Below are 25,164 nucleotides of genomic sequence, written 5' to 3'. Positions count from 1 at the left end.
AGTTTTAATCCAAGGCTGTTACTGTTTCAGGATTTTCAGTCCCTCGGCACAGGCCCTCCTGTACTGACAAGCTATAAGAGAGGGGAAAGGGAGTGGGGAGGTATGGGAAGAGTTGAAATGGCTTGGAGATACAGCCACTAGTAATAATTCTCAGTGTTAGACATTCAACACTTTTGCAAGCACAACTCCTACATGGCTTCTGAGTGTTGTACAAATGGTGAACTCTGGTCTGGGCCTAGAGAAAGCAAGGTCAATACATTGATTCTCAGGGTAGGGGTAGTGTTGGTGATTAAAAAAAAAAAAACTGTATGTGTAGATGTGTGAATATGTGTGTTCTTGTATGCCAGGGCTTCCCCCACCCCTTCCTCTTATGAACAGGATGGGAGGGAGAATGTTGGAGAGACACTCTCCACCTTCTTTGATCCACAAAACTGGATTGTTAAGAAAGGTTCAGGAAGGAGGGAGATGACCTGTTGTAACACTTTCCTCCCTCTTTTTTAGTTTTAATATTGAATTTCCTAGTAGTCTTGGGACCAAGTAGAGTCTATAGCTCATTTAGGGTGGAGAAGGGGAGTAATTAGTGAAAAAATTCTGCCTATTCCTCCCTTGAGATGTGACCCAACTTAAACACTACTCAGGGCATTGTAGGATTATGGGAATGCAGTTCATACTCTTTATTTTATTCTTAGCTTAGCCTTAGGAGCAGCAGTATAACCACTCCTCCCCACCCCCCATTTTGCTGAGCTCTCCTCCTAGCTGCACCCAAAGCCCTGGGATCTCATTGTACCTGAACAGCTTCCTGCCAGTTTTGACACCCCCAAAGAAATCAAGTTATCAGTTCCCACCTCCTGTTTGTTTGCTATGGAAATAATCTTGGGACTATAACAGGGAAGGCTAAGGAGGAGGGGATAAACAATCATTTTAGCTAGCTTAGACTTGAAAAGTTTGTTTTTAAATCATAGCATGTTTCTATTTTCAAAAAATCCCAAAATGTCTGTTATTAAAACATTTGAAATGGGGGCAGATAGACAATTTGAATGTGTACACAAAATGTGAAAACATGAGTACTCATGCAAAACACAAATACAAACAAATGTATGCAAAAGTTTACACACATAAGTAAGATTCTTTTGTTAAAATAAGTGTGAACTTTCCACTCAGAATGGCTGCTATGTGCATTGAACAATTCCTTTCCTTGATGCTTGGTTTGCAGAAATATGGTCTGCTTTGCAGGGAAAATAGTGTGGCGTGTTGCAGAAAATATATGAAGTGTGAACTTCCATTCATGGGGACTGAATTCTCTAAGTGGAAATAAGCAGTTGTAAGATACAAATAAAAATATTTTATAGTAATTTCTTAGGACAAGGAGACTTATTTGTCAACAATATATTTAAGGACAAATTACCAATTTTCCAATTGTTAGATTGTGCCCATGCCATCAATAACTGAAGAAAAGCAAGGTAGACAACAACCCAAATCACCAGAGGTTACCATCTCAGAACTGATCCTGTCTCATACCGTGGTAGTTTGTGTTTAAAGGAAATAAAAGTACAGATTTGTCCAAAGCAATTTTTGCATACCTTTAAGAAGCTCCATTTTTCATAAGAAATGCATTTCATTAAAATTTTCTGTTTTTCCAAAGTACTTTGATACTTTCTTTAGAGCTCCCAACTAGAATATGTGTATATGTATATATATATGTACGTATGTATATACACACACATACACACATACATATACATTTTGCCACCAAATAGCTGCAAAAGTATGGCAGAGTTATTATTCTTATGACCGCTGCATCATAATTACTTAAGCCAAGGCCCCTTAAAAGTATCTGGGTCCTTATACTTCTTGGAACTGAAAAATGATCCCAGCAATCACAGAGCCCATGAGCTTCACCACCATAGGCAGGTCAAAGGGTAGGTAAGATTGAAAGGTTCCAAGAGAAGAAGATGCTCCCAGCTCAGTCTGCTTCCTACGATTCAAAAGGTAATTCACACTGTGCTCATCGCCTTCATAGTCTACAACAAAAATTGAGGAATACAGGCTACTTTAAACACAGTCTAAAGAGTTTTCCAAGAAAAAGATTTGATATCTCCTTAAAGCTGACATCTCTTTAATTCAGGAGTAGGGAAATTTAGTAGCAGTTTTCTTATGGGGGTTATCCAAATTAATTTTTCTCACAGAACAAAAAAGAAAATAGAAATATGGAAGATCTTTTTTGTAAATCCCCCCCCTCCCCTCGGGAGCCCATGAAACCAAGAGCCCCATAGGACCACCACGATTGAGACCAAAGGAAAGCACAAAAGGTCGTATCCGAAAATACTTTCCTGATATCCATCTTGTGTAAACTGTTTTTTTCCCTTCAAAAACTAATGTTATAGTCCATTTTAAGAACTATAATTTAAAATTATGGCTTTGCTACTGTTGCGTTAAGAATTTGCTTTGTATTTCATCTCTTCCTCAATGAGGAAGCTTATTATGGCTTTGGGATTGTTCTAAAAAGCCACAATATATTGCCTCTGCTCTATACCCCCACTGGGGATTAAATAGGGCCGCTGGGAAGGCAGACAATTCCTTATTCATGTGTGTAAGGATGGAAACTATGTACAGTGACAGTGAGAAAGGATAGGTAGAACTTTGAAGAGTGTTAAAATAAAATGCTAACCTGCACACCTGTGTGAAATAATAAGAATAATGCACATTGATGCGTACTATGAGTCAGAGATGAGAGATAGAGAAAAGAAGGGGGGAAAGGGAAAGAGGATTGGGGAGGACAGAAAAGAAGGATACAGAATGGAGGAGACAGAGACACAGATAGAGACAGACAGACAGACAGACAGAGAGAGAGAGAGAGAGAGAGAGAGAGAGAGAGAGAGAGAGAGAGTACTCTGGAAGTTCTATCCTGTAGAACCAGCATTCAAGAAACCATCTGTTTCCAATTAGCAACCATGGAGCTTCTGCACAGGATGGAGAGAAGCGCACTGTTCCCCAGCCTTGCTTCTGAAAGCCCAGTTCTGCACAGCTCGGCCCCAGTTCTGCTCCATCTAACCCTGAAACCACCTCATTTCGAAGCACACACTTTTTCCATTGCACCTCTGGAGACTGCCTGCTGCCTTTCACGAAGGCACACAAAGAACCCTCTTTCTCCAGCAGCCTGGTTACTCACGGACTGTTAAAAGCTCAGTTCAGTCACTCTCCCCACCCACCTCCATTACCACCCCTTCCCTCTCTATATCATAAAGTTGCCCCTGAATATATTCAGAAATAGTTTTGTCTCATACACAAATGGTTATGATAAAAGACTTTAATTTCTTATAAAGTTTTATATTACTTTATTGGAAGTGTATTGATGGTGTTTAGTCTTTGGTCCTTATTTTTCGTAAGGTAACTGATGTATCATAGTTCTAGAAACACAAGATATTACTTATGTATCTATGTATTTAAGATATACATACTTGTATATGTTTCATACACATATGTCAATATTTCATTTTTTCAAGGATATATGATTTTGATAATACTTTAATATTTCCGTGTTTTCCTATGTGCATATATGTGTGTATATTTACTGTGGGCATGTGTGTATATATCCACTGCATACATATATAAAATCAAAAAAGCTACATAAACAGTACATACTATCTATGAACTTAAACAATGAATCTAGGAGCCAGTATAGTAAACTGTGGTTCCAGGCAATGCTCGGTTCTTGTCATTTACATTGATAAACTAGAACTCCTTTTTATTTGAAGGAGGAGGGACTACAATGATGAGAAAAAGGATGAAAATAATAGGTACGGGAAAAATCCTAGACTAAAGGGAAATGTATCTCCTTCATGACCTCTGGATAACCTAGGTGCTTTGGCACAAAATGTTCCAACAATATTTACTTACCTTTAAGTTTTTTTCTTCCCCCCCCCCCCTACCCCAAATTTTCTTAAGCCATCTTTTGAGATGGTTCAGACTCTCTTATGGGGTCTAATTATAGTAAGCAGAAACAGGATGGAATGTGAATGGTTCACTGCTGCAGCAACTGGGTTCTGACTGTGGCTGGATAGAGGAGCTTATTGTCACTAGAAAAAAAAATCCATAGGAACGCTGCCTTTGCCTTTGAATCCCTCCCTGGCCCCTTTGCCTGGCTTCCCAGCAGCTCAGGACTCAGTTAGCCAGGTCAGGAAATGGCTTTTTGTACTTTTTGAGTTAGATTAACAAATGACTGAAATTTAAAGAGTTACAAGTGGAAGAAGGCCATTGGGGAAGAGCTTACAGGGCAAGGGAAAGTTTGAGGTGGTAGAAATTAAGAGAATGAGATTGAGGAGATAATGATAAGGGGACTCAAATGAACAAAATGAAATGGAGGGATGTGAGAATAGGCTTTTGTTTTGCTGATTTTCATACCAGGAGCTAGAGAAAACAATGATACTCTCTGGACCCTGGTTTGTAGAAAGATCAGTTTAATAAGAAAAAAGAAGACAATTTAAAGGCCCCACAATTTCTGTTGTCTTACAATGTAATTTCAAGTAAAATGAATGATTTGTGATTAAACCATCCTATTGATTACACAAAATCCTTCAGATGAAGCATCTATAATGAGATAATGTGGAACCAAGCATTGGAAGTGGTTACAGTTTCCACTTTTACAGTTTTTCTGGGAGTGATTCTTTTTTTTTCCAGACAAGGAGAGACAATCAATGGCATCGGAGAATTGGGGGAAAAAATCAGTGTTGATCGTGACTAAATCTTCCTCTCCTCCACTACATCAATTGTCAGTTCCACTTCTGCAGTCACATGCCCTCCACCAATTGATTACAAGGGGAAAATGAACCTTCCACCCTACCCTCCTGAGGGTTGGCTAAGGTGATCATATCTCTTCAGGAGATCCGACCGGGACCAGAAGTCAGCTTAGGCATTGGGATTGTGCTTCATGAGAGCCACATCAGCCTCGACCATCTCTTTCACCAGTTCCTGCAGGCGGAAAGAGAGACAGGCCACGAGCTAAACCTTCTATTCTAACCCTCTCTGGCCTATCCCAACCCCCCCCCCCCCCCACACACACACACACATCGGCAGGCCTGTCCCTACAGTCTGTGTTTCAGTTTTCTCCCATCTCCCTTCCCCTAGGTAGGCCCTTTCCTTTCTCCACCAATGCTCATCCTCCCAGAGCCCTGGCTTCTTGGGGATTAATTGATAGTGTACAGAAGAGCTGGAGAAACACACCCTTTACCAGGACTCAGTGGAAATAATACTATGTGCAAAAATGTGACTGCTACAATATGTAAGAGGAACTACAGCAACCACAGTAACGACAGCAAGTCCATGGCTCCAGGAAGAAAAGAGCCGAGCAAAATGTATTCCTTATTGTAAGGAACACAGCACAAGCTCGTCCATTTTCTGTCCTGCGGGGGAGCTCCCCGAAATCAACAGTCTCCGATCAAGGCTTCAGCATTCTGTAGGAAAGCTCCTCTTCTTTCGAAAAGATAATTTCGAATTCTATGCCGGTGTTTGCATCCGCAGCAAAACTTAACAACTATTATGCCTTCAATGCTCAGAAAATGAGCCGGGACCTATTTTAAAATATCACCAGCTGCCTAAAAAACACATCCCTAAGTCGATTTTATATGCTATGACTGTCTCCCATCTCCTTCCCATTCTTTGCCTTTTCTCTCCCTCACCCTCCCACCCTTCAGTGGGATGAAAAAGCACATTTCATTACAAAACAGAAACTTACATCAAAAGCGACCCGGGGCTTCCAGTGTAGTTTTTGTTTTGCTTTGGTGCAGTCTCCTTGCAGAAAATCCTGTGCAAAAGGAAATAGGAAAGAGAAACTCCTGGGTTGGGGTGCTGCGCATCTGTTCTTGCTGCGGTGAGCGATTCAGGCTACTGTCGGCCTGGCTTCTAATCTAAAGCATCTTGGTCCTTCCCCCTCCCCACCCCCAGGCTCCCGGCTCGCCCTCCCAGTAGTCCCTACAATTTGTTGGCTAACGAGCCTTTGAGCTCTTCGTCCTGGCCCCCTAACAGGTTGCAGTTTAGGCGGGAGAGAGGAGAAGGAGGAGGAGGAGGAGGAGGAGGAGGAGGAGGAGGAGGAGGAGGAGGAGGAGGAGGAGGAGAGGAGAGGAGGAGGAGGAGGAGGAGGAGGAGGAGGAGGAGGAGGAGGAGGAGGAGGAGGAGGAGGAGAGGAGGAGGAGGAGGAGGAGGAGGAGAGGTGAAGTTTCGCACGTTGACAGACACCCAGCTTGCCACCGCGTTTCCAAACTCCTCGGTCCAAAAGTCCATACACATCTCTAGGCAGCAGCAGAATTGTTTCACGCTGCAGTCTACAAGCGCAGACCTAGTTCAGCTTTCTTTTTTTTCCTCGTCTCCCTCCTCCATTTTTTGCAATTTCAGTTGAGGCTCATGGACCTATAAATCATCTGGAAGTTCCATTTAAGAATACACTGCACAGGCCATTTAAAAACCATAAAAAGCAATCAATCCCCTCGCCCTCCCTCCCCCAACCTCTTTCCCACTCTCCCTCGCCTCTTCTCCCCACTCCCCCCATCAAATTCTATTGACACTTTAATGGTGATTTTTTTTTTTGTACATTAAGTTGTCATGGACGCTACTGTGAGAACTGTTTCAAATTATTGAACCTCTCTAGCAAAACAGAAATAAATCAACATTCCTTCTCTTCCCCCACCCCCGTTAAATAAAATATTAGAAATGAGCACGTCCTGAGCTTGGTCAGCATTTGAAGACTCTGTGCCCTGCTGGCAGTGACAAAACTTAAGCTTTCGACACGATAATGTTTTTATTTTTTAACTAAAGTCAACATCCATGCAAGAGGGACAAGTAATTCTAGATGCATTGCCATGTGTCTAAATGAGCGTTTAATTAGGCTCGCTGGGGTCAGGGATGGGAAGCCCGAGTTATCCTCGATCATGTATCTCTCTAAAGCGTCACAGAACAAACAAACAAGACACCAGGCTCGCACTAGTTCCAGTCTTGACTGCATTAGCATTTATTTTGAACTACCGGTAGGTTCAGGTTTCAAAATCACTTCGTGTAAATTCTCTTATACAGTTTTATAGCCCTAAATTACAATTCCGGTAACGCAACGTGGAAAAGATGCTTCCACATAAAAAGGGCAGGCTGCTTTCTTGGTTGTGGTAAACTCCCTTTACTCACTTCTATTCTCCCCATAGTATCCTTTCTTTCTTTCCCTTCTGCCCCTATGCCTATGGCCTGGGTCCCTGAAAGCCAAGCCAATAGAATTTCTCTAAAGGTGCATTAGCAACACTTTTTCAGATACTATCTTCTCCATTCGTTCCTTCCCAGTCTATGTGTGTTCCCGGTGATACAGGAAAGTGATAATGTTCAAGTGTGCCTCTGTGCAGCAAGGGGCCAGGAGATGGGCAGACTCAAGGCGAGCCACAAAGACTAGTGGACAGTTCCTTATCAAAGTGTGTGTGGGAAGCTTAAGTGTGAGAACAGAAAAGCATAACTACATAAAAATACACACACACATCCCAAAAGAGGGCTATTTTGAAGGTTATGAGTTAGCAAATGCAAGGATTTCATTTGTTTGATGGATATAGTTAAGCTGCTGTATTATGGAAGAAAAAACTAAAATTTTAAAAAGAGAAGAAAATTTAACCTTAAATCTCAACTGTTCCACTACTTCCTTGAAAACAGGATGGCAGTTTTCGAGGACTAGACTGTAAATGAGATAATCATCTGAAATCTAGTCTTGGATCTCTGAGGCAATGCTTAGTTTATCAATAGAGCCTATGTACATTTATAGGTAAAATAGGTTTTCTTATTTGTAAGGACTTTAGGAAAGGTAAAACCAGCTGGATTTTTTATATATGCCCAAGAAAGGCCAATATAAACATGCTTCAGGCTCTTATTGCTTTAAAGGTATTTAGAAAGTTGAAATAATTATTTCAAGTGAAAATGACAAATAACCAAGTCCTAAGGTAACACTAAACAACCTTTATTTTCTGCAGATTTCCATAAAACTTGGCATGTATAGGATATTTGGTATAAATCCAAATTGCCCCATGTAATGTTTTGTATTGCATAGTGAAAACACAATTTTTACAGCTAAGTCTGTGATACTAACTATCTTTTTTATTCTACTTCTATACCACTTAGAACAATCTTGTAACTTTTAGATAAGTGCTTGATAAAATAGTCTATTACTGGAGTTATATTCAATAGCTTGTTAAATGGTTATCTATCAGGTTTTTTATTCATCAACTCAATAGCCATTAAACTGTACAAATTTATTCCATTATTAACACCCCTTTACCCCAAAGTGCAACTACTAATAAAACAACTAGAGTCTTGCCCTAGGGGTATAGTCTAGCACACTGAATAATGGATATTGTATCTTTAGGAAAAGTTGACACTACTGGGGGAAAATGCTAAAATGACAAAATAATTTTAAAAAGGAAAAAAGGCAAATGAAATACTTTTCAGCACTGGCTCCCTAAAATAAGTTCATTTCTCAAGTTTTAATTTTATGTACATTGCACAATAAAATATAGACGATGTTATTTTTTTCCCCAGAGGGTGCTGTGACATTTAGAATATGAAAAAAAAATCATCCCTTCTCCCCACCCCCAATTCCAGGGGAGTTGCATGGATTGAAGAAACATGGTTATTGTTTAATCACATAACACTTGCTGTAAATCAACCAACATTGCATACATGTAATTCATGGTTTTGAATTTGTAGTTAGCAAAAACCTGAAACCAGATTGGCTTCAAATGATCTCAGTGGCCTCAGACAAGGGAGATTTGTATTGTAACTTTGTTTCCTGTATTTTTCTACAAGTAGCTCATAATATAAAAACAACCAGGGAACTACAATTAAGGAAAAAGAAAAATGGTTTTGAAAAGCCTAGAAACAGACATTGCTAGCATATGCTGCAAAAGTATTTCATTGAAACCAGAGATGCACCTATTTAAATTTCCAAATTTAGTTTTGAGCTAACTCCTACATGCCAGTCCAGAGGCTTATTGCTATTTGCTGCCAAAGCTCTACTTTCCTAAAGCATCATTAGACTGAACTTATGAAGGGAAAAGATGAGGTCCCATTAGACTAGAACTGTGGTTCTTTAAGTCTGCTGCTGCTGAACTAAAGGACAAACCAGCCAGTACTCTTGCTACCGATGATTTTTTAGGCTAAGACTAGGTACAGTTTGGGGTTTTTTTTTACTTAATTTCCCCTAAAGGACTTTCTTCCTCATTCTTATTACATTATTTATAGAAGAGAATAGTCAATGTTTTAGTTTTCATGATTCTAGTTAGTTAAAAACTAGTTTAGAGGAAGGATTGGATGGAAGGGGAGAAGTTATATTGCTTTCTTTATTAATATAAAGACTGAAAGAAAATTTTTAAAAAAATGATTCTTAAAGTAAAAAACATCTCCCTGCAAAGAAAACAGATTATGTAAATGGCATTTTTAGATACAGGTTAAGAATTGCTATTTTTCTCAGATGTCTATAATTCTGTTTCCAAGCAGTAGCTGAAGAGCAGTGAAGGCAAATAGCCCAATTACTTGCCTCTATTTAGCACTATTTGAAAATCCTTTGACATTATAAAAGTTCACTTAACTGATATGATCTTCATTGGAAGATAAGGGAAAAGAATGAGTTTATCTGATATGATCTTTTCTTCTATTTGACCACTTAACTCCCTCTCTCTTTAATTGGAGGCTAAAAGTAGGTTTCTGATGAACAGTAGTACATGCCTAGACTACTAAAAGAAATGATCTTCTGTGCATTTCATCTTATAGTGCAAACACATACACATTCATGAATTAGGACAAAGGGACTTCTTGTGCTGGGGGACCTGGAATTTAAAAAATTATGATTATAAACTTCTGAGGAAAAAAACATAAAGCATTTTAAAAGTAAACACTAGACTTCCTAAACACCGATTCTGGGTGTCATTATTTCTTTCATTTCTACTCATTAGGTAAATGATATGGTCTCAGCGTGTAATTTATTGTTGTCCAATTCAATTAGGGCTTAACTGAGCATTTTATGGCAGCAAAATTGCATGAAGAGAAAAAGGAATAAAAATTAAATGCCTAAATGCTTAAAACTAATTTTTCTCTTCCTACCACAGATGACTAATTCAGTGAGCATCATAGCCATACACTGGTAGTGCCACTCACCAGGCAGTCAGAGTAGCAAGTTTGACAACAATTTTTAATGCTGTTCTGCTTTATGTCCCTGTAATAACGAACTGATAAAGAGCCAGAACAAGTCCTGGAAAAGTCATTAAGTGAGTTACTGAGTTTGTAGTAGTTAACCTGAAATCCTGGAAAGGAGTGACTATATCATGCTTTTATCTTCTATCCTTACATATTTCCTGCCTCTCAAATATCCTTGACACCTTTTAATTTACATCAAGATAACCACAAAATAAATCGTTAAGTTACATTAGTGATCTCCATCCTAAACCTCCTTTTCCTTCCTCCAGCTTCATTTTGATTCTTTAATATCTCCTCTAAAATCCCTTTGATAGTTTTCTCTTCACTCTTCTTAGAACCTTTGGGGGAAAATGCCTTTCATTAAATGTATGGACTCACAGAGCATGAATGAAGAACCCAAAGCTTCATCCTACTTGTCTGTTCTGGCCCCAGGTTTTTTTGGAACAATTTTGTTATTTATCTTAAATTAGCTGTTAGATACTACATCTTGTCAATTGGCCCTGTTCTGAGGCTTGCAGAGAATGTTTAGGGGAAAGGAAAATCACTTTAAGATCTTTTACTATTTTGTTTGTTAAATTTCTGTCCTCTTCAATGCTGTCAATAAGACAATTCAATGCAATTCAAAAACATTTACTGAGTGTCTACTAAGTGCAAGGTACCTACTTGAGCCAATACAAAATAAGGAAAGTCAAGAGCTAGGAAAATATCATGTTTAGGAATTTCAGAAAAGGAGCCATGCAGGGCCCTCAGTTTTCATTTTTTCCTTTCACTGTTCTTAGAAAAGCAAAGTGGTGGAATAACTCAGGTACCAAGGGAATGAAAGAATGCCAATGAATTTGGTTCTTGATCTAAATTTGTATTAATGCAGTGTGGGCAGGAAAGTTTTACTCTTGGGTAAGGGCTTCATTTTAGAAAGGCAGAATAAAAAAATGGAAAAGCCTTAATGGATCAATCAAGATTAGGTATTTGTAAATCAATTCATATGTAAAAAAAAAAATCAGACTTTCAGTTTTCTGAGAAAATTTGCAGTAGCACTTTTCTTGTCTGTGTAATTAACTCCTTTATCTCCTAGATTTTGACTATTCAATTTAGTCTTTCTCCAAAGAAGTAATGAAACTCTCAGCGCTAATAAAATATAACAGTGTTAATAAGAGTAATGATATTTCCCTATTCTCCTCCCCTTGACTGCTTTATATTAGCACAAACTAAATGGCTGAAGGCAGGCTTCTCTTTTAATGACAAGGGGTGATAAGAGACAAGAAGAAAACAGCAAACTGTCTGGTCTGCTCAGGAAGTGGGGAATCAGTGGTATTGTCCATCAGCTGGGGCTAACAGTGTTGCCAGGCCTCAAACAATGCTTCAGCTCAACCTTAGGGAAAATGAGTCAGTCGGCACTGATTCTGAGAAGCACACTAACACTACAGATAAAACGGCAAAGGGAGCAAAACAGAGAGAGTGGATCCCTGCACTATGTCTGATTTCTTAATCATTTTGATAGAATAAGCAGTGCACAAGTTAACACAGGGACACATCACATACTGTATATTCCTTGGGTGAACACACTGGAACAATCACATTGTTACCATGACTACATTTGTGCAAAAGTCAAACTTAGGGAAAGGCACAAACACATTAACCCAACTTTACTAGACATGGGTCTGATTCCCAGGTCCCTTGATTATCAATAGTTTCTGTTCCATAGAGTTAAGTCAAATTTGGAGGGTTTTTTTTAAAAGAGTCAGTGGCTATCTTTTAAGACTGTGATCTCTTAGCTATTCTCCTAAGTCAGTGAATAAATAATTCCCAAATGCATCAAAGATGTTATTTAAAACTAGCAGCTATTAGGAAACAATTATGGGACCTGCATCTTCTTTTGAAAAATGAAAATCTTTGATTCTTATGGCACTATAGACACTAAAGAGAAATTCCAGCTATCATGTTCAACATAATCCTTATCAAACTGAAAGAATATTTTCTGTTATTTCATATGTATCTGTTGCTAGGTAAAAAGCACAAATCTCTTTAAAAGAGCATTTCGTTTATTATGAGACAGTTTTACAATTTTATTTGTTCATAACTTTTTTTGTACAAGAACATCTCTTTTTATATTATATCAAACATGATCAGCATAAATGGAAAAAATCTGGTTAGGCAAAGGATTAAAAAATCACAAGGACTGACAGTTATCCAGAAAACCTAACAAAAAAATTCTTAAGGTAGCTCAGGAAGCTAGTCTATGTTCAGGTGGTCACTGAGAGATATATAGATAACCTGACTTAGTCATATTCCTTGGGTACATTTGTCATTTGGAACACAAATGCACCCACTGACTCTGTGACATAATGCATATAAAGGGTGCTGTTTCTCTCCTCATACATGCTTCAGTGGTTAAGATTTAAAATTCTGCTTTCCCCAGTAGCCCTCACAGTTGGAATCTGAGGGGACAAGAGCAGGGTGTTCTCAGTGGAGGGTCCTTGACTCTGGAACTCATTCCCTGGCTGGTCTGCACAGCCAGAGTTGGTTGACCTTTGGAGTCTGTCCTGTTTATCCAGGCTTTGGCCTGAGGGGGCTTTGCTGGGGAAAGAATTTCCCAGACATGGTGTGCAGTAGCTTTTGGGGGAATGTCTAGTCTTAGGTGTTTTTTTCAATATGCTACTTAAAAAAAAACCCTACACACATAACTGAAAAAATTCATGATGTCATTTTACTTGGTGCAAAAGGACAGTGCTAAACACACAGGATCCACACACACGCATGCCAGCTGTAAAGATTTATTACAAACCTTTCACTACCACTTTCTGATCATACTGACCCCAGATCCTCAAAACTGCATCTTTTAAAAATATGCATGAAACTTGGGCTAGTTGCCGATAAGTGGAATTCTCTCCACTATAATGACTTCACTGCTCATCGTTCTTACTATTCTTCCTCAAGGGATGTGACTCAGAATGGGAATCTATGGGGGCAATTTCATGAAAGAGAGATCAACACTGTTAGCAATCTTAGCATTCCTGTCTTCAAAGCCTGGGCCATCTTCATAGGAAATTAATGGTTACTGCTAATAACTGGACCTAGTGTATAATGAACTATCTATGTCAGTAGGAGGTGACAATAACCCTGCGGAAAGGAGATAAAACAACTTGAAAAGAACAATTAAGGATCAGCTGGGACATAATTGGGCCACAGCATTCCTGAGCTCTGGAGGCACACAGTCTTTTCTCTTGATACTAGGTACTTCTCACCCTCAAAGAACTTAGCAAACATTAGCTAATTAAACCTCCTGACAATCACATTCAAAATGCAACTCAAGAGGTTTTGCATCTGTTCCAAGTGGTACCTTTTCCTTGAGATAAAAGTACTGTACAAAGTATCTTTGTTAAGTCAAATCCAAACCACTCTAATTCTGCCTTATCTTTAGATTGCAGAGACAGTCACTACTCCTGATCCCAGGGAAGCTGCACTCAAGCCACAACTGATCTTTAATTGTAGTGAAGAAAATTTTTCTTAAACTTGTTTCCTGCTAGGTCTTTTAATAAGTAATTCCATTTATTATAAATGACTATCTTTCTGGGCATCCAAGCAAAAAGGTTGAGGTTAGAAAAATCACGTGTTTTGTTTAAAAACAAATACCACTGACTTTTAGATCATTTTTAGAGATTAATTTTCCTTTATGTCTTTCCTTAATTCCCTTCCCTTTCTCCCACTTTTTAGTAGCACAATAGCTCATTCCATATCAAGAAAGCTCTTCATTAATGATACACATGCGCGCGCGCGCGCGCGCACACACACACACACACACACAGGCACACACAAATACAATAGGATCCCTTTCAAATGGTTACACACCTACAGACTTATTACCTACTTGGCTTCAACCAAGTATGGTCCCACAGGTTTTCAGACTAAAAGAGATCTCTTCCTTTTTGTGACAAATCTCTACTTTTTTAGAGATTGGAAAATAGTATAGACCAAGAGAACAGAGAGACCTTCATGGCTTTCCCATCCAAACTCCTAACCTTTGTGACTACTACTTTGGGTTATAGGGTCCCCTTTTAAAGGAACCAACTTATTTCCCTCCCTAACACCTCCAAAGCTTTGGCATCCCAAATATATATGCTCCTGAATGAATATGGAGAAAATTATGCAAATGTTCTGACTATTTCATTACAAATTTGTGTTCTATGACCTCAACTGGGCCCTTACTAATCCTGAGCAATCCTGTTGCCTCCCTTACCAGCTCACTATCCCATTCTCCACAGTGGCTCTTCCAAACCTTTTCATACTTCCTCATATCATCCATGGCTCCTTCTCCCCCTCTACCAACTGAGAATTTTGCTTCATATTTTACAGGAAAAAAAATGAGGCCATTTGCTGTGATATCTTTCCTCTTCCTCATGTCCTATCAGTCAGAAGCCTTTCTGTCACTATTTTCATCTTGATCCCTATCTCATATGGTGAAGTAGCTTTACTCCTGATCAAGGCTAATACCTCTATTTGTTCAAACATTTCTATTCCATCCTGTCTCCTACAACAGATCACTCCTTCCCCTCCCTCCCCGTTATCCCCACTCTTTCACTTATTTTCAATCTCTCCATATTTACTGACTCATTCCTTTCCACCTACAAAGTCCTTGAAAAGGCTATCATTAATGGGTGTCACCACTTTTTCTTCTCTAATTTTGGCCATCTCCCATGCCTGAAATGCTTTTCCTCCTCCTTTCCAACTACTGACTTGCCTGGCTTCTTTTAAGTCAAAACTGAAATCCTACCTTCTACTAGAAGCCTTTCCCAACCCCTCTTAATTCTAGTGCTTTCTCTCTGTTAATTATTCCCTCTTTATCCTGTATATAGCTTGCTTTACATATATTTGTTTGCATGTTGTCTTCCCTAGTAGAATATAATTTCCTTGAGGATAGGGGCTATTTTCTCTTTTGTATTTGTATAGTGCCTAATACAGTGCTTGACCAAGGATAGGCGATTTATGCTTTTTATTACGAAAGTCCTGATTTGGTGCCAATGCTCACTAGTTTAGGAGATTTGGCCAATATACAGAGAGCAAACCCATTTCCCCATTAGGGGAGAATGGGGAAGTAGATAGAATGCTGGACTCCAGGACAGGTCTGATTCTAGACGTGATTTCTATGACCACCCAGATACTAACTAGCTGGGTAATTCTAGGCCAGTCCCATTACCTCTTGGGCCTCAGTTCCTCAGTTGTCAAATGAGGTTGGACTAGTCTGCCTCTAAGGTTCTCTTCTAGCTCTATGTCTATAATCGTATGACTCCATGAACATGAAAGGAAGCCTAGGTAGCTCGCCTTCTCAATCTGACTCAATTCAATATCCATAAGTCACAAAGGGGTTAAAATCAAACAAACTATGTCCACTTTACTCCCTGAATGTGTCCCACATTTATCCTTCAGCTTGAATGAGGGAGAAGGAAGTCTAAGAGGTGGACTTTCACATGACATCATAAAAAACGAATTTATCGCCAGCCAACAAACATCTAGAAAATCATAACATCCTTTCAGGAAAACCATGTGGAAAAGAATCAGATTTACTTTGATGAAAGCTTTAGTAGGGGAGTCCAAGTCTCCCACTCTGAACAGTAACCCTTTGCAGGTGCTTTGTTTATCAAAGAGGCAGTCTTTGCTGAAAAGGACCAGTGTTCAAGGCTCAGGGCTACCCATGTATGAAATTGGAATTAAATTAAATTGGAATTAAATCCCACTGATAAACATTTTCCCCCCTATTCTGTATCTTTACACAGAATAGTACTAAAAAAAAAATCCAAAAACAAAACCCCAAAACCCATTGATACACAAAAAAAAACCCCTCACTCATATATACCACCAAACTTTACAGGGCAAAATTCATTTAGTTAAATTTGTTTCAGTTTTTAAAATACATTTCTTAAGTGTGAAAGGAACACTATATTTGGAGTCAAAAGACCTGGGTTCAAATGTCAGCGCTTCTATTTATTAACTATATAAGTAAGGTTGGGCAAATAAGGTTGAACTTGAATTCCTCAACTTTAAAAAGATAGGGTTGGACTAAAAGACCCTTAATGCCCCATTTCTAACATTTCATGTTTTCTCTGTCATCATCAGTGGTCTATACATATAGGACCCTTGCATCTAGGCCTTGGGGAGTCTACCAGGGCCCTGTCTCTTGAGTATGAATCACCCGATTTGGAAGCTTGACAGAAACAGAAAAGTTAGGAAGTAGAGAGGACTTCGGGGGAATTTTTTTTTGATATATCTAGTTTAAGAGGTCAAACAATTAATTGGAGATGTGAGACTAAAGATGAGGGGAGAGGTAAGGGTTAGATAAGTAGATTTGAGAATCATAAGCACAGAGATGCTAGTTGAATTCATGGGAGCTAATAAGATCACTAAGTGAAATAATTTAGAGAGATGAGGGGCCGGGACAGATCCTTGGGCAACACCCATAGTTAGTGGGTATGACCTGGATGAAGATCCAGCAAAGGAGACTGAGAAAGAATGGTCACAAAGTTTGGAGGAGAACAGGAAAGAGGAGGGTCATGAAAACCTAGAGGAGAATATCCAGGAGAAGATGGTAATCAACAGTGTCAAAGGTTGTAGATAGGTCAAGAAGTGTGAGGACTGAGAAAAGATCACTGGATTTGGAAATTAAGAGATCACCGATGACTCTGGAGAGAGCAGTTTCAGATGAATGATGAGGTCAGAAGCAGAGAGTTAAGAAGAGAGTGAGACAAAATAAAGGGAAACCACCTATTGTGGACAGTCTTCTCCAGGAGTTTAGCCACGCAAGGGAGGAAGATAAAATATCTAGTGGGGATGGTCAGGTCAAGGAAGGTTTTTTGAGGATGAAGACAGCATGGGTATATATAAGAAAATGGGATAGAATGGGATCATTAGGTAGATGGAAATCTGCTTGCACCTAGTTTTTCTCCTTTTTAGCCTAGTTCTTAGGGAGTCCCTTTTTTGTGTGTATAACTTCATAGATTATAAAAATGGCACAGCTAACTCCAACAATATGGTGAAAATTATTTTTCACTGGTGTTTGTCTTTTCCTGTTTTCCTTCTAAGTGTAAAGATGGAATGAGTCATATACCTAAAGAACTTTGCAAATCTTAAAGCCTGGGTAATGTTAGTGACTATTATTACCACCTGAAAAGGGAGTTGGGTTATTTCTTTAATGATTCATCTGTAAATGCCAGATTTATTTTAAAAAATGTAAATCCAGCCCTAAATGTCAAACCTACTTAAGCTTTAGGCTATTTATTGCTCTTCTTCAGTACTCTAGTAAGTAGGTGAATGGCTTGGGTGTTCTATCCCTTCTCCTGCTAAGCTGGGAAGAGGAACTTGAGACAAGCCTATAGGGATATGGAAGGGTTAAAAGAAGGAATAGTTGTACTTTATTTCCTTGAACTTTTTAACATTACTTTGCTGTATGGAAAGAATTGGTCAGCAGTGGACATGGTGAGTAATGAAAGACAACATAAAGAACAAAACCAATTGCATTTTAACAGAAAGTAAGAGACTTGCTTTTGATGTGGGAGTTATTCCTGAGCCAAGCATATGCGTATTAACTCTACAAAACTAAGATGAGGTCAGTCAGTAACAGACAAGAACAAGGAGAAACAGAAACACTGTATAATCAAACCAGCTTAATTCTGAACTATTTAAACTAGTAATTAAACTTTAAAATGGGAAATGGACCACAGAAAAGACAGCAACACTGATTACAATCATTTTATCCAGAAGTTAAGCCAACATAAATTGCCACAGCAAGGAGAACAGACCAGAAAGCCTCATAGTGAGCAAACACCTGATTTACTTAGGAGGCTGATGATAGTCAAGAGTAATGGAAAGTTAGACTATAAAGCCATCTGTAAAATCCTAGTGAGAAAGGTAATGGACAGTTAGGAGTAACTATTACATAAAACAGAAAGAAGCAGCACTGGAGGGAAAAAACAGAATGAAGAAATCTTAGCAAGTTTTGTCAGTAAAAAGTAATCACCTGTGTGATCATGGGAAGCCACTTAACCCCAACTGCCTCCTCCCCTACCACACCCCCAAACCCTAACAACAATGAGGGCAACAACAGCAAAAGAAGTAATCGCAACATCACTCAAGTATGAGAATCAAAGGAAGATCAAAGACAGAAGAAAAGGGAAAACATTTACAAAAAATAATTATAACAAACTTTTCTCCATCAAAGAAAGTGGAAGTACTATATCACTGTCTGGGAAAGACAAACAACAAGAACGAAAAGCATCCAATGATCTAAGACAATTCCAAAGGACTCATGATGGAAAATGCTGTCCACATCTAGGGAAAGAAGATGGAGTCTGAATGTAGGTTGAAGCATACGGTTTTTGTTTGCTTTATCTTTTTTTGGTGCTTCCCCCCCTTTGGTCTGTTTCTTCTTTCACAACATGACTAATATGGAAATATGTTTTCCCTGATTATACATATATAACCTATTTAAAATTCTTAGCTTTTCAGGGGAGGGAGAAAATTTGGAACTCAACATTAAAAAAAAAAAGAATGTTAAAATTGTCTTTGCATGTAATTGGAAAAAATAAAATACTATTTAAAAAATAAAAACTACCTTTAAATTAAAAAAGGGAAAAAAAGGGAAAAGTGACTAGATCCGTCCAAGTCCGTGTACATGGCATTGTGCTGAAGGTAACATAACTATAAGGGTGTTGAGGATCAAATACACAAAGTATCTGAAGGAGGGGAAAAAATCTCTGATTTTATTAATACTGATATAAAGGAAAGCATCTATTTAAGTATTTATATGTGTCTGACAATATGCCCTATTTATAATATTTCTCCATCCATAATCAAGGTTCATTTACCAAGTAATTCTACCAGTTCACTTGTAGTTCTGATAATAGGGCTTCCCCCAAAAGCTGACCTTCAGAGTTCTCAGGATTCCCTAGATTGGTCCTGAGTATATTTCTTCATTGATGTTAGGAATAGAGGTGGCCTGAAACCTTCAGACTTGGAATGGGACATACATATATTAGTTTAGGTGGATGTCAAATGTTTATAGGTACTCTACTGAGTTAAATGTATAAGAATTGTGATTTTTTTAAAAAAAATTTATTTGAATCTCAAACTATGAGAAATTAAAAGGAATGACCCAATAGTAACACTTGGTATTGTTATAGCTCTTTAAGATTTGCAAAGCATCTTACGTAATTTCATTTGATTTCCACAACAACCTATTAGGTATGCTACTATTATCCCTGCTAGAGAGTGGGAAACTGAGGCTCAAAGATGTGAAGTCACTTTTCTAGGGTGTCACAGCAATAGGGAATGTCAGATGGGATTTGATCCCAGGTCTTTCTAACTCATGGGCAAATGTTATATCCACTGTCCTCATTCAACCACTGGTTTCAGAGGCATTTAATGACAGTGGGGCATATAAGCTGGCAAAGATGAATTTGGTAAAGTTCTAGACCTTTCCAACTATGATTACTCATAGGAAGGTTTAGGTACAAATAATATAGAGGCTATAAATGGGAAAACATAGGACTAGAATTCAGGATTTAAGGAGAGAAATAAAACTTATTAGAAAATATCACACTCTCTCTTTCTATATGAACCCAAAAAAACACATTTTAGTCAGATTGCTTCCATAGCACACAGCATTTAGGCTAGAAATATAAAGGAGGATGTACAGAGCATTCTGTAAAGAGCATTGTATTTGGGATCAGGAAAAATGGTTTTAAAATTCCTTTTCTTCAACTTAGCAGTTGAATGACCTTGGGTAAACTACTTCTTCCTGGGACTCAGTTTCCTCATTTGTAAATTGAGGAGGTTGGACTAGATGATTCTGTGAGTCTATAAATAAAGGGTTAAGAGGCTGAGGATGAATAGTCTGTAATAAGAATAGAGACAGTTCAACACTATGCTACTCAAAATGAGTGGAATGGCTCGATATTCTGGAAGAGCTTCTATGGAGGGTTGTTATTCATAGAAGTCAACACATAGGATATGTGCATGGCAGGCCAGCTACTCTAGAGGAAATAGGTCTTTTATAACACCTATCTACTTGAAAAGTCAACTCACAAAGTTTTGCTGATGGAGTTTTCTGTCCAACAACTTTGGGTCAGATGCTTCCAGGAACTGCTGCTTTGTAGGTCAGTGTTTTTAAACTAAAGGCAAGAATTTACACCCAAATTGTGCTAGTCTTCTAGGCTTCCAAAAAGCCTTTGATTTCTATAGAACAATCTGTTCCTGTTTTGAAAAAAAAATGCCGATCCAAGAGCCAAAAACAAGACTGTCTTAGCTATTACAAATTGCTGGGGTGTGCATGGAGGGAGGAGTAGTGAGAACCAAAGGCAATTTCTAAGGTAATTAAATGTTAAAAAAGAATTTACAAACTGCATCTACATGTCGAAATAGAAGAAGCAGCAATTTAGATACATCCCTCTGGCTATAAGCATTCTCTCTTTGCTGAAGCTGTCAGGTACAGCACATGACAGATACGTGGTCTAAAACTGACAGTCCTCCAGGGTGGTTGTGAGACTCAAATGAAAGAGTACAGTGCCTGGCACACAGTAGGTATTATAGAAATACCATCATTATCTGACTTGACAAAAATCAATCAGTAAATCAGTTACTTAGCATTTCTTAAGCACATACTTCACGTACTAGGTGCTGGGGATAACAAAGGCAAAAATGAAACCCTTGAGGAATTTAAAGTTCAGCAGAGGAAATCAACTGTATATCCACAGATCTATATAAAAAAAGATGTAGAGTTGTTTTGGAGGGAAGATACTAGCAGCCAGGGTAGGTCAGGACAGGCTTCAAGTAGAAGGTAGAGAAGATATGGAGTCTTTAAGGATACTAAGAATCCTATGAGGTGGAGGTGAGGAGGGAGTGATTGAGGAGAGAAGGAATGAGAAACAGCCACAGCAAAGGCTTTGAGGCAGGAGATGGAGAACTGTGAAGGAAGAGTAAGGCCAATTTGGTTGAACCAGAATGTGCCTAAAAGGGAGTAACGGATGTATAACGAGGCTGGAAAGAGACATTGGGACTTGGCTGTGAAGGGCTTCAACGGCCAAATAGAGGGGACTCGAAGAAACAATGATTACTAAGCAGTGGCATAGATAAAATAAAATAGGGAATAAAAAGGGAACTTTGCTCATGAACACTTATGTCTCAAAGAGTCATGGGAATAACAGGGCCACTGATCTCTGGTCCTGCCTCAAGCCAAGCCCCTGACACCATCATCTAAGATGCGAATGCTGTTGAGGCATAACCTGGTGATCTTTTCTATAAGTGCTGAGCCTTTCGAGCTCCCTAGCAGCTAGAACCAAAGACCTTCACAATGAGATTCTTGTCGTCAAAGTCTCAAATGGCATCAGTGTCAGAAATGGATATGTTTTACCAGTAGAGATGACACTAAGGAAAATGTAGTGCTATTTGCATTGCTGCTGCATCCTAAGGTCCACTGAGCCTTTCCATTTGTTCTGTAGCTGGAGCCTCCTGTGCTTATTGGGATGTGCTGGCAGTGTAGTGGATAGAATGTTGGACCTGGAACCAGGAAGACCTGAGTCCAAGCTTCGCCTCAGATATATATTAGTTGTGTGATCCTGGGGCCAGTCTCTATACCTTTGACTTGATTCCTATTTGTGTTCCTCTTATCTTCATATTTCTCTTGGTATCTTTTATTTGTAATCCTCATGTTATTCTTCACATTTCCCTTAGTATTCACATTCCTTAAGTACAAAGTAAGACCTTAATAATTTTTTGTTGTTGTTTCTGTCACTCATTCACCATTCAGATGCTACCTTGAATTCCTTGTTAACTTTTTGTGCCCTTAAAATAGCTAGCATTTATGTAGCTCTTTAAAGTTTGCAGACATATTATTATTATATATTATGTATACATTATTCTTTAGCCTAACAAAAATCCTGGGAAGTAGGTATGTTATTATTCCCATTTCATGGATGAAGAAACTAAGAATGGCAAGTTAAGTGACTTGCCCAGGGTCACACAGCTAGCAAGTATCTAGGGCCACCTTTGAACTCAGGTTTTTCTGATTCCAGGTTCAGTGTTCTACTCCTTGTGCCACCTAATTTGAATCTTTTAATGGTTTCTAACTATACAATAGATTTTTGAGGGCATAGTCATCTTCTTTGTATTTCTCCAGCATGGTGTACATAGTCAGACATTAAGAATGATACTGACTTTCGTGAACTTTGGGGGTAATTTGTACATCCAGATGAATTATTCTGATTTTGAGGTGATAGGAACTATTCTGTTTACATGTTCGTATTTCTTTATTTGTCCTGAGTTGGGAGTAGGGTGAAAATAGACATATAATCAATTAACAGATTATATAGTACCATTGGTCAACCATTCTGGCACCACTATAATCAACATCACATCATCATCATTGCCATATATGGCAAGTGTTTCACATAAATTATCTTATTTGATCCTTGCAACAATTCTGTGGACTAGGGTCCTATTACTGTATTCATTTTACATACTAGGAAACTGAATCTCAGAGGGATTAAGGGACTTACCTTGGAACATAGTCTTTAATATGTGGAGTTGGCAGAAAGAGGAACTAGAAAATTCAGAAAGAGCATCTGGAAATGGTAGCAGAAAAAGGGGAGTAGTAATTACATATAGATTGTATCTTTTTTGTCTAGGTCTGCCTATTTTGCCCAGGCTTGAAATGAGGCAGCCACTCACGGGCCCCATTCTACCACTAATCATCAGCAAAGAATCTTTGATCTGATTTGTTTCTAAACTGAGCCAGTTCACTCCACCTTAGGCAGCTTGGTGTCTTTGTATTCCTGGGGACTCATTGGACTTTGCTGCAGATATATTATTGGCTTCAGCCCTCTTGAAGCTCAGAACTCTAGAGCTTAAGCAATCTACCATGATCAGTCTTGCCTAGTAGCAGAGATTACAAGTATGCACCACCAAACCCATTACATTTTGGTAGTAGTAGATGAAGTTGGCTAAAGGGATTCATGGGCCAGGATGGTCCAGGAAGGTTGGAGTTCCAAGGATCAGGGAAGTTTAGTAAGGAATTTGAGATGATAAAAGACTCCTGTAGCTGAATCCCTAGAAAATTGACTGTAGGTTCAAGACCTAATAACTCAGATTTTGAGCCTTGGCGATCTCTGCCTTAGGCAATAAATATATGATGCACTGATTGCTGCTTATATACTCTGGAACCTTAGGCTGGTTGCTATAGCTTGGGATCAGAGAGCTTGTATAGGCAGTGGTTACCCTGGTGCCATCTGTTCAAGTGAACTAACTTGGAAAGCTGATAGGTCATGGAAATTGATTCAGAAGTCCCTTTGGTAGTTCTGATGTGCTCCTGGGGTGGGGGGTGTGGGGGGCCTAGATCAAATTAAGTTTCTTTAAGATGATCTGAGACTATATTGGGAGCCCCACTCAAGCTCTGGAATATCAAACCTTCCTAGACTGGAAGCCAGCAAAAGCTTGGAATGGAATCTCTGGCTCCCACTCTGGTTCCAGCTTGACCATGTGGGACTGTAGAAAATTCAGTCACCCCACAACCCCAGGATGCAGAGAGGGAGGATGCCATTTTAATGTGGCTGTGAGACAACTTTAGTAATTCTGTTTGTGTCAGCAGAGATAAATGGGTATAAATATGTTCTGCCAATGAATGGCATGTAGAAACTGCCTTGGGGAGGTTGGTTCTTTAAGGAGAAAGAATTTATATTCTTCAAGTCAAAGAAGGGCAAGAACTTGCTGGACTTTTGGGGCACTACAAAGTACAGTGAGTATTCACCTGAGACTTGTGTCTGTGGTAGAACCTGAAGTACCACTTTGATCTTTATCAAGTGACTCAACTGTTTCTTGCGCCACCTTCTCTATGACTAGATCACTGGGAAAGGGTGGGGTATCATAGGAGTTATAGTCTTGGGACTATATGCTAGGACAAGGGCTAGCTTCTTAAGATAAGAGAGCGTCATGGTTTTAGCAGTCAGCGACTTGGGGTTTAACTCAATGGAAAGTTTTTCTTTTTTCTTTTAAAAGCAGAGGCTAGTAGGCACTACCTGCCTTCTCTGAGGGCTGTAAAAAACTGTGTGTGTGAGTGCCCTAGTCCATATCTGAGGAATCTGGGATGACACTACTTAGTTAAATTGGGACTAGAGATTCCATTCAAAGCTTTAAGTGGTTCTCAATCCAGGGAACTTTTGTATCCTAAGCGTTGCCTAAGGATCTTTCTATTGTCTCAGGACATGGGAGGGCATAAAAATCCCTAGAGATTCATTTTGACTATTTCCCTGCCCCATATTTCTCCAAACTTTTCAGATTGGCTCAAATCTTATTACAAAATCCTGGAGAGATTGGAGACTCTTCATTGTAAAGATCCTCAAGTCTGAAATTATGTCCAATTAGCCCAAGATTCCAGGTTATATAAGCAATCAGTACATACAATATTTATTGCCTATTGTGAAAGTTGCCATGGTTCTAGCCCTGTGCTTTAAGTCTCACTGATTTGTAGGCAGCAGTTTCCTGGGCACCAGTTGGTCTTTGATCTGGTCTAAAGGGAGGGGACAGGAAAGAAATATTTCTTGCAATCAATATACCTTTTAATTCTTTTTATCCCCCCAAAATCATCCTTCATCACTCTTTTTGGGAAAATTCTCCTTCATTTACTTGCTTGAGAAGTATAAAATCTTGTGCTTCATGACATATTCCATTTACCATCTTTTCTCCCTGTAGCCTCCTCTTAGCATCAGAAAGAGGTCCCTTCTTCTATGACAATCATTCTTCAGATGTCTGACTACACATATACTCTTCTAAATTGGCTTCTTTATGAAGTCACTTCTTCTAATCCTTTAATAGCAATTTTGGTTCTTCTGTGAGTTCTTTTCTATTTTTTTATCATCTTTTTGGCAGTATGGAGAACATAAAGTTCTGTGAGTCATTTTTGGTGTGTTTCTAGAGTCTCAC

The 25,164-nt window shown here is 38.9% G+C and overlaps 1 protein-coding gene across 3 annotated transcripts in view; it reads right to left on the bottom strand.

Annotated features, from left to right (window-relative positions):
• Positions 1 to 4,440: 4,440 nt before the first annotated feature.
• The window catches only part of GMDS (GDP-mannose 4,6-dehydratase), a 761,839-nt gene continuing 741,115 nt past the window's right edge, over positions 4,441 to 25,164 (bottom strand). For all 3 annotated transcript variants that reach the window (XM_072606894.1, XM_072606892.1, XM_072606893.1), the window contains 2 exons: positions 5,732 to 5,800; positions 4,441 to 4,968 (listed from right to left, as the gene is read on the bottom strand). In XM_072606894.1, the coding sequence (XP_072462995.1) occupies positions 4,906 to 4,968; positions 5,732 to 5,800 (132 nt within the window). In that variant the 3' untranslated portion in view covers positions 4,441 to 4,905. The remainder of the gene's footprint in view (positions 4,969 to 5,731; positions 5,801 to 25,164) is intronic.

The sequence above is a fragment of the Notamacropus eugenii genome, chromosome 4 (genome assembly GCF_028372415.1).
Source record: "Notamacropus eugenii isolate mMacEug1 chromosome 4, mMacEug1.pri_v2, whole genome shotgun sequence".
In the NCBI taxonomy this organism is placed as follows: domain Eukaryota; kingdom Metazoa; phylum Chordata; class Mammalia; order Diprotodontia; family Macropodidae; genus Notamacropus; species Notamacropus eugenii.
Note: the sequence above shows the minus strand (reverse complement) of the source record. Positions and strands in the feature narration are given on the sequence as shown.